This window comes from Asterias rubens, chromosome 11, assembly GCF_902459465.1.
Source record: "Asterias rubens chromosome 11, eAstRub1.3, whole genome shotgun sequence".
NCBI lineage: Eukaryota > Metazoa > Echinodermata > Asteroidea > Forcipulatida > Asteriidae > Asterias > Asterias rubens.
The window spans coordinates 1,577,402-1,592,385 of NC_047072.1; the positions used below are offsets into that span (position 1 = coordinate 1,577,402).

Below are 14,984 nucleotides of genomic sequence, written 5' to 3' on the forward strand. Positions count from 1 at the left end.
TTTACCGCAAACAAAATTAATAGATAGAGCCTTCACAGATTATAGAAGTACACACACAAACAAATGAGAGCACCAACTATCAATATAGATTACATAATAATGGATTGGGGGGGGGGGGGGACCTCGACCATTGTTCCGTGAATATACCTCGCAATTAATGCACAGTTCGCCATAATGGGGGGGGGGGGTCGACACCACAATATCCTGCCACACGGAGCCAAAGCCTATAAGCCAGTGCTGGAGTAGATTTCCCCGATGTGAGTGTCTCACGATGTGGAAATTTAATAACACGGGGCTGAAATAAATTGATTCAAAAGAGGGCGCTATGTTCACAGTATGGGGAACATAATCTCAAGCCACACCGTAAACTTGATTCAAGTCCAGTTCTCGTGCGGAAGGTCCCTAAGCATACCCGCGTGCGGGAAATGCAGAGCATCACAAAGCAATAGTTTTCTGAGGTTGGCACGGGATTGGGACTTGATTCAAGTCTAGCCATACCGGGGAGCCCTATGTCGTGTTTTTTTTTTCGATAACGGACACAAAAATGTATACTGATCACAGCCATACACAACAAGTCTAGATAGGACAATTGTTAGAAAAGATTGTTACTGGAGGACCATATTAAAAAAGGGTGGGTATATTTGGGTGTCTTCCACCTTGTCCGATCGCATCCAAGATTGCACTCAACCACTCAACCAAAGTTTTCAATTTCTCTTACAGAAACACAGTGGCCAGCAATGTTATACTTCTCTTGCTTTTCTGAATAAAACATTACGATATGCCCTCTATCAATCTAAACACTTCTGGGTCAAAATTTACCCGGAGTCAGACTCTTGTTGGGGCCTGACCAATTTAAACCCGAAACCTATTTCTAAATCACCAAGAAATGGTTCAAACTGACAAAGAATCGGAGGCAACATTACATTTTTAGCCAGTTTCCGAGTCAACTTGACTCGGAAATAGGTCAGGCTCAACGAGATTTGGATGACACAAACCTGTTTCTTTCAATGGGAGACTATTGGGACGCTTGGTGGCAGCAGATATACCAGGTAAAATTCATTGGTCTCGGTAATGTGCGCATGTTCAAAACTACGTAAACAATGGAAATTTACCTGCTAAGTCTGCTGCCACCTAGCGTTCCAAAGTCTCCCTATGATATGTAGGCTCTTTTTTATTGCCATCAAAAACCCTAAACTTGCCTGACACAATAGTCTACAGAGCTTGAAAACCAATTGAGATGAGAAAAGAGGGGAAAAATGTTCAGCAATAGATCTTAAGTATTAAGTGGTCAGTTAGTGACTGAAAAACACAAAGGACAAAATATCTACTTGGATGTTACGTAAAACAGATAATAAAATTTGTAAAGAAAAAAGTCAATTGTTGAAAGTCTGAATGTTTCTAGTCAACTCAGCAAGTGTTTTTTTACCATCCAGCGACACTTAATCTACATTAATTTTTTGCACTTTTACTTCACATATAAACAAGGCACCAATGTGCTGCAACGTTCACTTCATTTCACTTTTATTCAAACAATAATGTCGGTTAAACCACCAGTTATGACCACAGCCTAGACCTATGCTATCGTGGGTGTAAAAGATGTGATTGTTCGCATTGGGTCGGCTGCAGCATATACAATCGTTCCCATTATGTATCACTACATCCTGAACAAGAAATTGTACAAGCTCATTAGCCCATCGAGGGCAAAGGGGCCAAGCAATTTTTTAAATTTATTTATCTACAGTTAATTTATAGATAGGCTTACTTATATTTGACTGGTTAAAAAAAGCTTAAAGGAACACGTTGCCTTGGATCGGTCGAGTTGGAAATTGCACGGTTTTCCTTAAACCTCGTCGACTAACACGGTCGGCCATTTATGGATGGCCGACCGTGTTAGTTCGCACAGTAAAGGGAAAACCACTCAATTTTGAGGCAAACTAGAGTGGATCATTGTATTCTACTATAACAACATCTTTCTACCCATATGCATTTTATAAAAAACGGTTACAAACGCTTTTTATAGACCAACTCGTCCGATCCAAGGCAACGTGCATGTTCCTTTAAATTTTAAGGGAACCAATTTATTGTGTTTTTACCCACAGACCAATAGACACTTTGCTAAAACGACAAAGCGTTAAGTACGAGCCAATTTGAAGTTTATCAATAATTTGACGAAGTGATTATGAACAAAGTATTGAATAAAGTCATTACTGATCTTGTAGGAGTGAATGCCGTGTCAATAATTTTATTTTGCAAGTTTGTAACTCAGTCTTTTTGTTTCGGTGGCTTTCTGTCTTAGCGGGACTTCTTTACACAGGGCGGTGGAGCTTGGTGAGTACAGAGCTAGAGCAGTAGTTTTTAGGGCAGGGCCGATTTAACGAAGAGCTAAGATCACCGTGTCCGAGTTGTTCGGGTGCGTTCGTTTAGCTTCCCTGGGTCGACCCCGGTGTGTGACGTGTTTTTTTTCCAGGACGAACGTGTGCAAAAAAAACGTCCTGGAAAAAAAACCCCGCTACACACAGGGAATGACCCAGGGAAGCTAAACGAACGCACCCATTATAGAGCATTAACTTTATTAACTTTGCCAAATACACGATCAATGTTAAATCGGTCCAAGCTAGATCTTGCGTGCAGCAGATGTAGCGGATACGCGCATTTGTGACGTATTGACCTATCAACAGGACTGTTGCATAGTGACGTATGACGCAGAGGCCCTCATACGCATAGCGCAAAGCGCTTGCGCTGTTCAGGACGCGAGATGCGCGTGCGTTTCGTTTTATTCTCTTGAAAACAAAGAAGTCTCAAAAACGGACAATACTTTACCACTAGCTCCAATAAATCTTGGGTCTAACAACAGGGCCACTGTCGTCTACAGAGAATAAGACAAGTAAGTTCCAAGCATTAATTTTAAGCAACTATATTTAATGCAAAAAATGTTTCCCATTTCTCTTTTTGTTGACAGTTTTCTCAAGCCGTTAATGCCGCAGATTCCATCATTTATATTCATGACACTCCAGATTTTCTCCGCAAAATCTCAGGTATTCAGCAGGTCCCAAACACAGCCATCATCGGTACTTTTGATGTGTCCTCTCTATACACCAACATTCCCCAAGATGAAGGGATTGCTGCCTGCTCTTCAGCTCTGGCTAAGAGTGGTCACACATCACCACCCATTTCTGACATTATTTTTATCCCTCGTGCAACATGTTCTAACCAAAAACAATTTTTCTTTCATGGGTAAGAATTTCCTACAGGTACAGGGTACTGCAATGGGCACACGTATGGCACCATCAATGGCGTGCCTTTTCATGAGCCATCTTGAACAGCGCATGTTGGCATCAGCCCCTTGCGTCCCTGGGTCTGGTGGCGCTATATTGATGACATCTTTTTCATTTGAACAAGCGATGAAGCAAGCCTCACAGCTTTCATTAATCACATAAATTCCTTCCACAGGACCATCAAATTCACGAGCCAATACTCAACCAAGGATACACGCTTTCTTGATGTCAAGGTTCTCGAGACGGATGATGGCTTAACCACAGATCTCTTCGTTAAACCCACAGATAAACACCAATACCTACATTCCACTAGCTGTCACCCCAGACAATGCAAAACCAACATTAGCCTACAGTCAGGCCTTCAGACTCCGTCGAATCTGTTCTAATTATTCTGATTTTATCCACCACTTATATAGGAACTTAAGAAACACCTTGTTTCCAGCGGTCATAGCTCTCTAGCAGTCTATCGAGCTATCCAGAAAGTCAAGGCTGGTTCTATAGGGAGTCAGTACTTTCCAAAGGACCCAATAAACAACAGAGTTTAAATGGGAACGTTCCTTATGTTGTCACTTTCCACCCCTCACTTCCTCCCATTCGTAAAATAACCAGTTCTAACCATTCACACATCAGATCGACTTCAACGTGCTGTACATGAAGAACCCATAGTTGCATCATGGAGGTAGGATTAGATACAGACGCCCACCAAGTCTCAGGATTCTCATTGTCCGAGCAGAAGTCCCTCCCATTAACGACAATGTCAATCCCCCTCTACCACAGGAAACTTTTAGGTGTTCCAACATCTCCAAATGCATCGTCAGGGAATCGGACTCCTTCACCAGTAACACCGGCGGTACCACCCATAAGACAAGGGGTCATGTCACCTGCACCACCACTAATCTCATTTATCTCAAATCTTGCAGAGTCTGTGGTGTTCAATATATAGGTGAAACAAGAACTACACTCAAGAGGCGTTTCTACGGCCACAGATCTACAGTCAAGACCCAAAAGCTAGATACACCTGTAGGTCATCACTTCAATCTTCCTAATCACTCCATTTCTGACATGATCTTACAGGGCATATAGAGGCACCACAGAGAGACTGTTCGTTTGAGTAGGCAGAAACTCTGGATTAGACGCTTTCAGACCATTCAACCCCATGGTCTGAACATTCAAGAAGGAAACGACTAATAAACCTTTTGTTTTGCCGTCTCCTTTTTCCCCACAGCCTTTTAACCTGAGCCTCATTCACCATTCCCCACCCTTGATATAGTACTGTTTCCATCTTCTTGTGGTCAAGCCAGTTCCTTCCCTCCCCCTTTTTGTCCCCCTATTCATTGTTGACCCCTTGCTTTTTTCTGTATGCTTTCTAACCCCATGTTGTTACCACAAACCTTTCTAAATAGTATTTCCACCATGCAAAGTTTTAAATCCTACTAACCCCATTCATGTATTTCCACTTCACTGCTTATGTTTTGGCAGCGGGTACCGCAACGATATAATAGATGTTAAATTTGCATCGGGGATAAAGAATATTAATTTTGGTTTTTACCCATACACCGATGTGTGTTAGCACTGTATACTCAGTACTTTCCCGAGTCCTGTGAAAAAATATCACAGGCATGTTACTCGGGTGGGATTCGAACCCACGACCCTTGCAATTCTAGAGCAGTGTCTTACCAACTAGACTACCGAGGTTGCCCGGCAGCTAGAGGCAGTTCGAATCCTATGTTTTGGCAGCGGGTACCGCAACGATATAATAGATGTTAAATTTGCATCGGGGATAAAGAATATTAATTTTGGTTTTTACCCATACACCGATGTGTGTTAGCACTGTATACTCAGTACTTTCCCGAGTCCTGTGAAAAAATATCACAGGCATGTTACTCGGGTGGGATTCGAACCCACGACTCTTGCAATTCTAGAGCAGTGTCTTACCAACTAGACTACCGAGGTTGCCCGGCAGCTAGAGGCAGTTCGAATCCTATGTTTTGGCAGCGGGTACCGCAACGATATAATAGATGTTAAATTTGCATCGGGGATAAAGAATATTAATTTTGGTTTTTACCCATACACCGATGTGTGTTAGCACTGTATACTCAGTACTTTCCCGAGTCCTGTGAAAAAATATCACAGGCATGTTACTCGGGTGGGATTCGAACCCACGACCCTTGCAATTCTAGAGCATTTAACGTACTCTCTACAAGTTAATGACTTGGTAAAGAGCACTGAAGAGCTGTGTTTTTACAATTTGTTAGATAGTGATACAACCCCTCTGAAGATAGATCTAGGCGGTGTCAGGACACAAGTTCCTACCTTTGCCACTTCGTACCCTGGTGACTTCGAACCGACTTTGGACACTTCGTACCTTGGACACTTCGTACCTTCTTACAAGACACTTCGTACCTTCTCATGAGTCACTTCGTACCTTCTCACGAGACACTTCCTACCTTCGTACTAATTCGGGATTTCTGCATCGTTTATGATTTTTGTTTGTGCTTTGTGATCGGATGATTATTAAATAAAAGCAAATCAAACCAACTGTTACTATTTTGTTGGGACACCAAGGAGCCATCTTGACGATTGCATGATTGTTTGACTTTAAAATATTTGTAAAAAATATTGGCGGAAGATGTTGTCCTTGGCGGTCATTAACTTAAACAAAATACGACATCCACCTAGGCTGGTATAGAAAAAGAGGTTATGTTTCACCCAATGTCATGTGAAGCTGGTACGTCTTCAGGCATCGAGTTATATTTCTATGCAAGCATCCTATGCAACAAAGGTGTTTTGCAACATTATCGAGTGCAATGTTTTGATCAGTTTACAATTACGTTTTTTACTAAAAAAAAAAAAGTCAAACTAAATTGGAAATTGTTTTTGGAAATTGTAAATATAAAATGATTTATCTTTACATTTTGAAGTCAGTCAATTTCAATTCAGGTTGAACTATCAATTCATTATTTTTTAACAGTTAATTGTAGACTCATAACGAATTGAGTATAGATTCGTAACGAATCTACAATGTACAATGTACATCTACAAATGGTATACTTAGCAAACCATTACACTTCCATCAAATATAGAGTGACGTCACAGAAATAGTTTAATATACTTTTATACCAAAAGCCATTAAAGGCAGTGGACACTATCGGTAATTACTCAAAATAATTATCAGCATAAAACCTCACTTGGTAACGAGTAATGGGTAGAGGTTGATAGTATAAAACATGATGAGAAACGGCTACCTCTAAAGTGACGTAGTTTTCGAGAAAGAAGTAATTTTCCACGAATTTGATTTCGAGACCTCAGATTTAGAATTTGAGGTCTCGAAATCAACCATCTAAGTGCACAACTTCGTGTGACAGGGGTGTTTTTTTCTTTCATTATTATCTCGCCACCTCGACGACCAATTGAGCTCAAATTTTCACAGGTTTGGTATTTTATGCATATGTTGAGATACACCAAGTGAGAAGACTGGTCTTTGACAATTACCTATTGTGTCCACTGTCTTTAAATCAGACATAGCTCACTTTGGTGTGGGGGCTCATTTTCAAATGTTGACAAATGTGTGGTAATTGTCTCATTTTTTAGCCTACTCATTATCACCATGGCTACGAGGTTGATCCCACTCCTGGGAACGTACAAGGGGCGGATATCTGCAGTGGCAGCATTAGCAGCAGGTAAGTCAAGTCACAAAGTAACCCTCTAAATTTAAATCTTCGGTATAAATCGTTTATTTATTTTATTTATTATTTCTTTAATTCTTCAGACATAACAAGCAGGTGCCGTCCAGGAATAGGGCAAAAGTAAAAAATAACTATCATCAAAAAGATGTGCCCTCCCAGACCTTTAAAAGGGTAACAAATAATGAAGATTCTTTCTATAATAAAAGTGCATAAAATATACAAGGAATATATTATTCGTCATTATTGTTTTCACACGACGCGTTTACGATGTTAGATCCGATGTGACCCCCCATATAAAAAAAGAAAACAATAAAAGAAAGGCCAAACAAAAAATGGGAGTTACTTTGATCCGTTGAATTGGAGGTGGGGGGGGGGCAGTACATACACATAGTTCGCTTGAATTAATAAGCAAGATCTGCAGTTGGAAGGAGATTGAGAAAACAAAATCAAATGTGGAAACATGAATTTTGAACATGATGCTGTCTGTTCGTGAAAAAAGGGTGATGCAATTATATGAAGAAATGTGTAGGTTTATTGTGCCTAAAAACTGCGATCGAAGGTTATATATGTAGTCAGTGCTTTTCATTTTTCGTGTCTCCTTTGTGAATCGTTATCAGGCGTTGCTGGACTAAGCTACTACAACACCAAGCGAGGACAGGCCGCCGAGGGCGGAGCAACCCGCTTCCCCCCGTCAGCCAACTTCCCGGACCTCCGTAAGCACAACAACGTGATGGCGTCTCACCTCACCCCAGACGTGTACGCCAAGCTGTGTGATCGTCAGACACCCAACGGGTTCACCCTCGACGCGGCCATCCAGACAGGGGTGGACAACCCCGGACATCCGTTCATCAAGACGGTCGGCTGCGTGGCCGGTGATGAGGAGTCCTACGAGGTAATTGTTCGGACAAAATGTCTCATATGTTCGGACAAATGTCATAAACAAACAAACAACAACAAAAACAAACAACAACAAAAACAAACAACATCAAAGGGTTTGGTTAGTTGTTGTACGACACAAAACACAATGACCACAGATTTACATTAAACTTACACGGTTTGAAGAAAATGATGAAAGAAAGATGACGTTGCTGAGGTTTGGTAGTTTTTGGAAAGTTAGTAAAACAATGTCACGAAAATAATTTCCGTCTTAGGAGACGTTTATATTTTTAGCATGTCGGCGTTACGCGACTCTTCTGAAAACATTGCTTAGCAAAAAGTTGACGACTAATGAAGTTGAAACTTCTACAGGTATAGTTAGCCCCCGTTACGAACAACTCCATATCCATTCACAGTAAGATTCATTCAAGACAACAAAACTTGATACAGAACATGTCAAAACCCTATTTAACAAACAAACAAGCGCATTCTTAAAAGGCATTTATGTTTTGTTTTTGCTCTTTCCTTTGTCCCTGAACTTTTCAGTTTCCTGTAGACTTCGATCACACATTTTCTTCTGAAGAGCCCGGTGTTAATAATGTTTTAGGTGAAAGCCTTTTCCCCCCTTTTTGTCCTTGGTCTTTATGCGGTCGATAGATGTGCAGATCTGAACAATTTTCAACCTCTTTTTCAAAATTCCAAGGTCTTCAAGGAGCTGTTCGACCCCGTGATCGACGAGCGACACAACGGCTACGGGATCAATGACGTCCACCCGACAGACCTGAACGCCTCCAAGATACGAGGTGGCAACTTCGACTCCAAGTACGTCCTGTCGTCCCGGGTCCGTACCGGCCGTAGCATCCGCGGCCTCAGCCTGCCGCCTGCCTGCTCTCGGGCCGAACGCCGGATGGTGGAGCAGGTAGTCTCCGAGGCTTTGGGAGGCCTGACCGGTGACTTGACGGGGAAATACTACCCGCTGAGCAACATGACTGACGAGGAGCAACAGACTCTGATCGACGACCATTTCCTGTTTGACAAACCGGTGTCGCCGCTGCTTACGTGCGCTGGTATGGCTCGCGACTGGCCTGACGGTCGTGGGATCTGGTAAGTGTGACAAGTAACAATACCCCTTGCATTTATTAGGCCACCGTTTCTATGCTAAGCTATACATCTGTACGCTGGGTATGAATGTGTTTTCCCAAACCCATTGAACAAAACCCCCAAAACCAAACCGGAATATCCCCTCGTGGCATGGTCCACTCTAGGATATCAATTAGGACGTCCAAATCGATATGGGCTTTTCAACGGTAAACTTTGGAACGCTAGGTGGCAGCAGACCTATCACGTAAGTTTCCCTTGCTTACCTAGTTCTGAGAATGCGCACACTACCAAGAACAATGACAAATGAAAAATCTGCTGCCACCAAGAGTCCAAAATGTCTCCCATTGAAAAAAAACCCAGAATGAAATACATAACCCGCAACTCTTGTATGAAGACATGAGGACTCGTTTAAGTGTTTTAAGAACGTATCCAATTCATCCCTCACAGGCACAATAACGACAAGACCTTCTTGGTCTGGATCAACGAGGAGGATCACACTCGTCTTATCTCCATGGAGAAAGGAGGCAACATGAAAGGCGTCTTTGAACGCTTCTGCAAAGGCCTGAATGAGGTAAAGAAGAACTCCCATCTGGGCCCAACAGCTGATTTTCATTAAGCCGATGATAAGCACAATTTAAGCTTCTGCTAAGCCTGACATGAGTTTGTGCTTAGCAAAATGTTGTGCTTACAAGCCTCCTGAAATTGGTCACTGGCAGTATTGACCCCTTGCACGCGCGTCACACGCGGCGACTGATGCCACGCTCACCATGTTGGTGGTCAATAGGCTTACCTGTAAACGCCGCGTCACCTCAAAATGTGCACTTTAACACACGTTGACATTGACCACCAAAAATGGCGCATCCAAGATTATTCTGATGATGACGTCAGGTGAAATGGGTCAATAGGTGTGATCATGGGGATTGGTCAGATCATTCAGTAAAGCAGTTGTCGCCAATGTGCAGCATGGATTGTAGTGCTTAAACCACTCCTTGTTTCTCACAAAAATGTGACTGGGTTCTTAGCGGACAAAATAGCAGCACAACACAAGCAAACAGTACACATGGCAAATGGTGATGACAACATTATAACAATATAAGTTTTAAGAAAGGTGGCTACTCAAAATATAGCACAGGATTTTGGCGATAGCGTTCTCAAAAACTACTTTTACGCGACTATACTCTCGCGAGACTGCTGGCTTCCATCTACTTCACTTTTGAAATCTCGCGGGAGATGCAGTGTATCGGGAGAACAGCAGCAGCAGCAATACAAACGAAAACTACTAAGCTCCAACAAGAAGGAATTAAACAATGTTTGGAAAAACGGAGTGAAAGTTTGACACTGTGCTGGTGTTTGATTCGCTGTGTAGGTTGAGAAGCTGATCAAGTCCAAGGGATGGGAGTACATGTGGAATGAGCATCTTGGATACGTCTTGACCTGCCCGTCCAACCTGGGCACCGGGATGCGTGCTGGAGTGCACATTAAACTACCCAATCTCGGCAAGGTATGTAGTCTAGGTTCCTAGACCATTGGTGTTGCGTGGTCACACACTGTAATGAACGAACGCTAGCGGGCGCTCTGTTTCTCTGATTTCCGGTGAGATCCGGAAATTAGAGAAACAGAGCGCCCGCCAGCGTTCGTTCATTACAAGCGTGTACAGTTTTTGCCGTGCATAATCGGAACGTTCGTTGTGTGTGACCACGCAACACCAATGGTCTAGGAACTAGACTACAAGGTATGTAGATAGTGAGTGAAGAAAACGTCCCAAAGAACCCTGACTAATTTGTCACTGAAGGAGCCTCATACAGCCTCATACATGTAATAGTCTCACTTTCTTTACTGAGCAGCTAAGATCGATTGAAGGCATTGGGGTGGATTTCACAAAGAGTTATGACGCGTCTTATTATCTCAAGTTAAGGAACTCGTCCTAACATCCTAAGATTAGTCTTAAGTTTTGTGAAATCGACGGCTGGACACTTAATATTGGTATTACTCACAAAAACTGTTAGCATAAACCACTAACAAGCAATGTAGAGCTGTATAAAGGCAGTGGACACTATTGGTAGTTACTTAAAATATTTCTTAGCATAAAACCTTAGTTGGTAACGAGTAATGGGGAGAGGTTGATAGTATAAAACATTGTGACAAACGGCTCCCTCTGAAGTAACGTAGTTTTCGAGAAAGAAGTAATTTTCCACGAATTTGATTTCAAGACCTTAAGTTTAGAATTTCGGGTCTCGAAATCAAGCATCTGAAAGCACACAACTTCGTGTGACGAGGGTGTTTTTTTCTTTCATAGTTATCTCGCAACTTGACGACCAATTGAGCTCAAATTTTCACAGGTTTGATACTTATTGCATAATATGTTGAGATACACCAAGTGTGAAGACTGGCCTTTATGTTTCCATAGTCTTTAAACATTGTGAGAAACAGCCCCCTCTGATGTAACTCATTTTTGAGAAAGAGGATTCCCCCCCCGCTCATTCTTCTCTTGCATCTTCAATGACCAGTTGAGTCCAAATTTTCACAGATTTGTTATTTTATGCATAAGTTGGGATACACTCAGTGAAAATACTGGTCTTTAACAAAATACCAAAGGTGTTCACAGCACCTTTGAGTCGGTCTCTAAGCTCGTTCACTAGTTGCTGCTGTGTGCCGTACATAACAGTGCGCGTTAAAGGCAGTGGACACTATTGGTAATTGTCAAAGACTAGCCTTCACAGTTGGTGTATCTCAACATATTATGCATAAAATAACAAACCTGTGAACATTTGAGCTCAATCGGTCATCGAAGTTGCGAGATAATACTGAAAGAAAAAACACCCTTGTCACACGAAGTTGTGTGCGTTTAGATGGTTGATTTCGAGACCTCAAGTTCTAAACTGAGGTCTCGAAATCAAATTCGTGGAAAATTACTTCTTTCTCAAAAACTATGGCACTTCAGAGGGAGCCGTTTCTCACAATGTTTTATACCATCAACCTCTCCCCATTACTCGTCACCAAGAAAGGTTTTATGCTTATAATTATTTTGAGTAATTACCAATAGTGTCCACTGCCTTTAACATTTATATTTTTTTTTTTGTATACAGTGTCACTAATTATTGTTTGGTTTTCGGTTAAACTTTTCAGGAATCTCGATTCGATATGATCCTGGAGCGACTGAGGCTGCAGAAGCGAGGTACGGGTGGTGTGGACACGGCGTCCGTTGGGGGCGTGTTTGACATATCAAACTTGGATCGTCTCGGACAATCAGAGGTGAGCAATTCCAGTTTTTTTAACTAGGGTTTATTCTCAGTGTTTTTTAATCATTGATTGTTGTGTACAAAATCTGCATTTATTACATGTTAACTGTATTTTCTATTGGGTGTTTTAATTGTATGGGTTTTAATATGTTTTCTTTTAATTGTTCAGCGCCCAGGAGCATGTTTACATTGACAGGCGCTATATAAATTTCCATTATTATTAATATTATTAGAAGCTACAGGGTCATGTCATTGTATAATTTTGAAATATTATTGATACTCATATTCATAATACTTTATTAAACCAATTCGCAGCTGGACGCTAATTGCATGGTTATCAAGAGGGTACTACAATATTTCAAAAGAAAAAAAACAAGAAATAAAACGTAGGATTTTAAACTTTGCATGGTGGAAATACGACATGGAAAGGTTTGCGGTAACATCATGGTGTTACCGCAGACCTTTTCATAAGAAATAAAACATACTTAAAAGAAAGAAGAAACAAAATGTTGACTGTGTACAGGTCTGAATAAAATGTAGGTGTGGCTGAGTGGCACTTCCATTATGCAAATTATACTGTTCATAAACAGAGCCAGTCGGCAACTGAGCTACTTTCTGTGAGAACAGTGGCCAACACACGCGTCTTGCTTTTGGCATGGTAAACATCATACTGTGTCTTCACTTAAGTTTTCTTCGGAGGATTGTGGGGCTGAGGGGGGGGGGGGGGGGAGTTGGACTTCATTACCAAAGTGAAGGGTATTGTTAAGTATATGAACATTTCAGAGGGGGGGGGGGGCTCCTAAAACTGCATGTTGTGACCACGCCACAGTACAGAGATTAAGTATACCAACAAGGGGTACTTGTTTACATTTTGTACTGAGAGTTAAAACATTTTTAGGTCTTTTTCGGAATTGTGTTTGCGCTTGTCATTGCGTTTATACGATCCATTGTACCGGTGAAAGGTTTACTCTTAATTCAATTCAATTCAATTAAAAAAACTGTAATAATCCGTTGCAGCCAATTACAATAGCAGACCAGCTCCATATAAAAATATTAAGAGAAACATACAATATACAGCAATTTAAAGAAGGATACGTTGTTAATAGTGAAACTTAAATTACAAGAACAAAGTTGTAAACTACATGTATTTTCTTTCACTCATAACACAATGCATGATGTAGCAGAATGGAAGCTATTACTGCATCATATACAAAGAAAGCCTGACATTAAGAGAAACATTGGCAATGCATGGCATTTTCAATGTGTGTCGTGTTGTGGTGTACCTCGACCCAAGCTCCTGTTGTGTTTCATTGTAGTCTGGAAATCTCAGGAATTCTTTAGCAGACGTAATGGTTGTTGGGGGGGGGGGGGGGGGGGGGGGTGGGGGGGGGCTGGGATCTCTGTACAAGAGGAAAAGAGTGTGTAGTCCGCGGTAGTTTAAATTTTAAGGACAGCCTACACAGCAACCACTTCTTGAAACGGCCTACACGGAAATGAACTTTTAGCTCGCATCTTTGCAGACGCTTGGCACCAAGTAAACTAGGAAATAACACTCCAAAGTAGAACCATGCTCTGTTGTACTATAATTTTAACAACATACCTGTCTTGCTGAGAGTTTTCAACAACTGTAATTTCGTTCGTTTTTGTCCAGGTCCAGCAGTGCCAGCGTGTCGTTGACGGTATCGAAACCCTGATCAAGATGGAGAAGCAACTCGAGAGAGGGCGCTCTATCGAGAGCCTGATCCCAAAAGCATAGATTTTACACAAGTCGCACGTTGTGTTCCACCCGCTAAGACTCTATTTTACTCTTAATAAATAATGAGAACAATCGACCATTTTATAGAACTGCTTAAGCAGATAATTATGCTTAACAACTTTCTGTTATCAAGCAACAAAGAGCAGGACATCACTCACAGATTGTGTGAGACTTTGGCTTAGCAATTCTCTGGCAAGGGTATTATTTCGGGTGTGTGCTTATAAGCTACTATGAGTGCATTATACATAGGCTGGCAAATCAATTCTGGTAAGCATGATTGTTGTGCTAAGCAACTTTGTTCTTAAGACCTGTCTGTTATATTTGGCCCTGGTCAATTAACACTTGTGCATTACTAACAGTAATATAATAAACATCAAATTCATATTAATGGAGGAAACGGTGGGACAAAACAAATATAGAAACATAATCAATTGCTAGTGGTCTACAAGAAGGACCATGTCACACCTTCAAGAAACACGGGGTTTTATTTAAAATAAACACGTGACGAATCTTGAAAAATATAATAATTTGTATTTACTTGTCCAAAAATATTTATTTACTTTGCAATAATATTCTTTATTGAGTTCTGCTTGAATTTTATTGGCAGTATCTATTAACTCTGAAATAAAGACAATTGCAGTATGGTTAGTACATTGCTCGAGAACTAACTGTTAAATTAAAAGCTATATTATAGATTCTGTGAGATTAACATATAATAAAGACATTTAAAACTATTTAAATTAGCTGTTGATGTTGTTGTTTTTGAAGTCGAGTTGACCCTTTAGGGGTTTGACCTCAAGAAATTACCTCATGGATTTGACCTCAGTGATTTGACCCCAGTTATTTAAACAACAAGAAGATGTTTTGACCTTATTAACTTGACCTCGGTGGTTAGACCTCATTGGTGTGACCTCGGTGATTTGACCTCGGTGATTCGACCTCGGAGATTTGCTAACAAGCATTTAGGGGATATTCACACAGCTGAAAGTTCCTCAAACTACTGAATTTTTGTTTAAAGAGTCACAAATAAACACAATTTGATATTGGAGCC

The 14,984-nt window shown here is 41.1% G+C and overlaps 1 protein-coding gene across 1 annotated transcript; it reads left to right on the forward strand.

Moving 5' to 3' along the window:
• Window positions 1-6,882: 6,882 nt before the first annotated feature.
• Window positions 6,883-13,933, forward strand: LOC117296471 (creatine kinase U-type, mitochondrial-like). Its single transcript, XM_033779417.1, has 7 exons — window positions 6,883-6,955; window positions 7,579-7,853; window positions 8,541-8,941; window positions 9,386-9,509; window positions 10,305-10,439; window positions 12,065-12,190; window positions 13,829-13,933. Exons 1-7 carry the CDS (start codon window positions 6,883-6,885, stop codon window positions 13,931-13,933), a joined length of 1,239 nt encoding a protein of 412 aa, XP_033635308.1.
• The last annotated feature ends 1,051 nt before the right edge of the window (window positions 13,934-14,984 follow it).

What these genes read in the sequence shown, in the direction of transcription:
- LOC117296471 (XM_033779417.1), top strand. Translation starts at nt 6,883, where the DNA reads ATGGCTACGAGGTTGATCCCACTCCTGGGAACGTACAAGGGGCGGATA. An exon ending in GTGATGAGGAGTCCTACGAG is followed by an intron (nt 7,854 to 8,540) that starts GTAATTGTTCGG and finishes CAAAATTCCAAG; the next exon opens with GTCTTCAAGGAGCTGTTCGA. An exon ending in CCTGACGGTCGTGGGATCTG is followed by an intron (nt 8,942 to 9,385) that starts GTAAGTGTGACA and finishes CATCCCTCACAG; the next exon opens with GCACAATAACGACAAGACCT.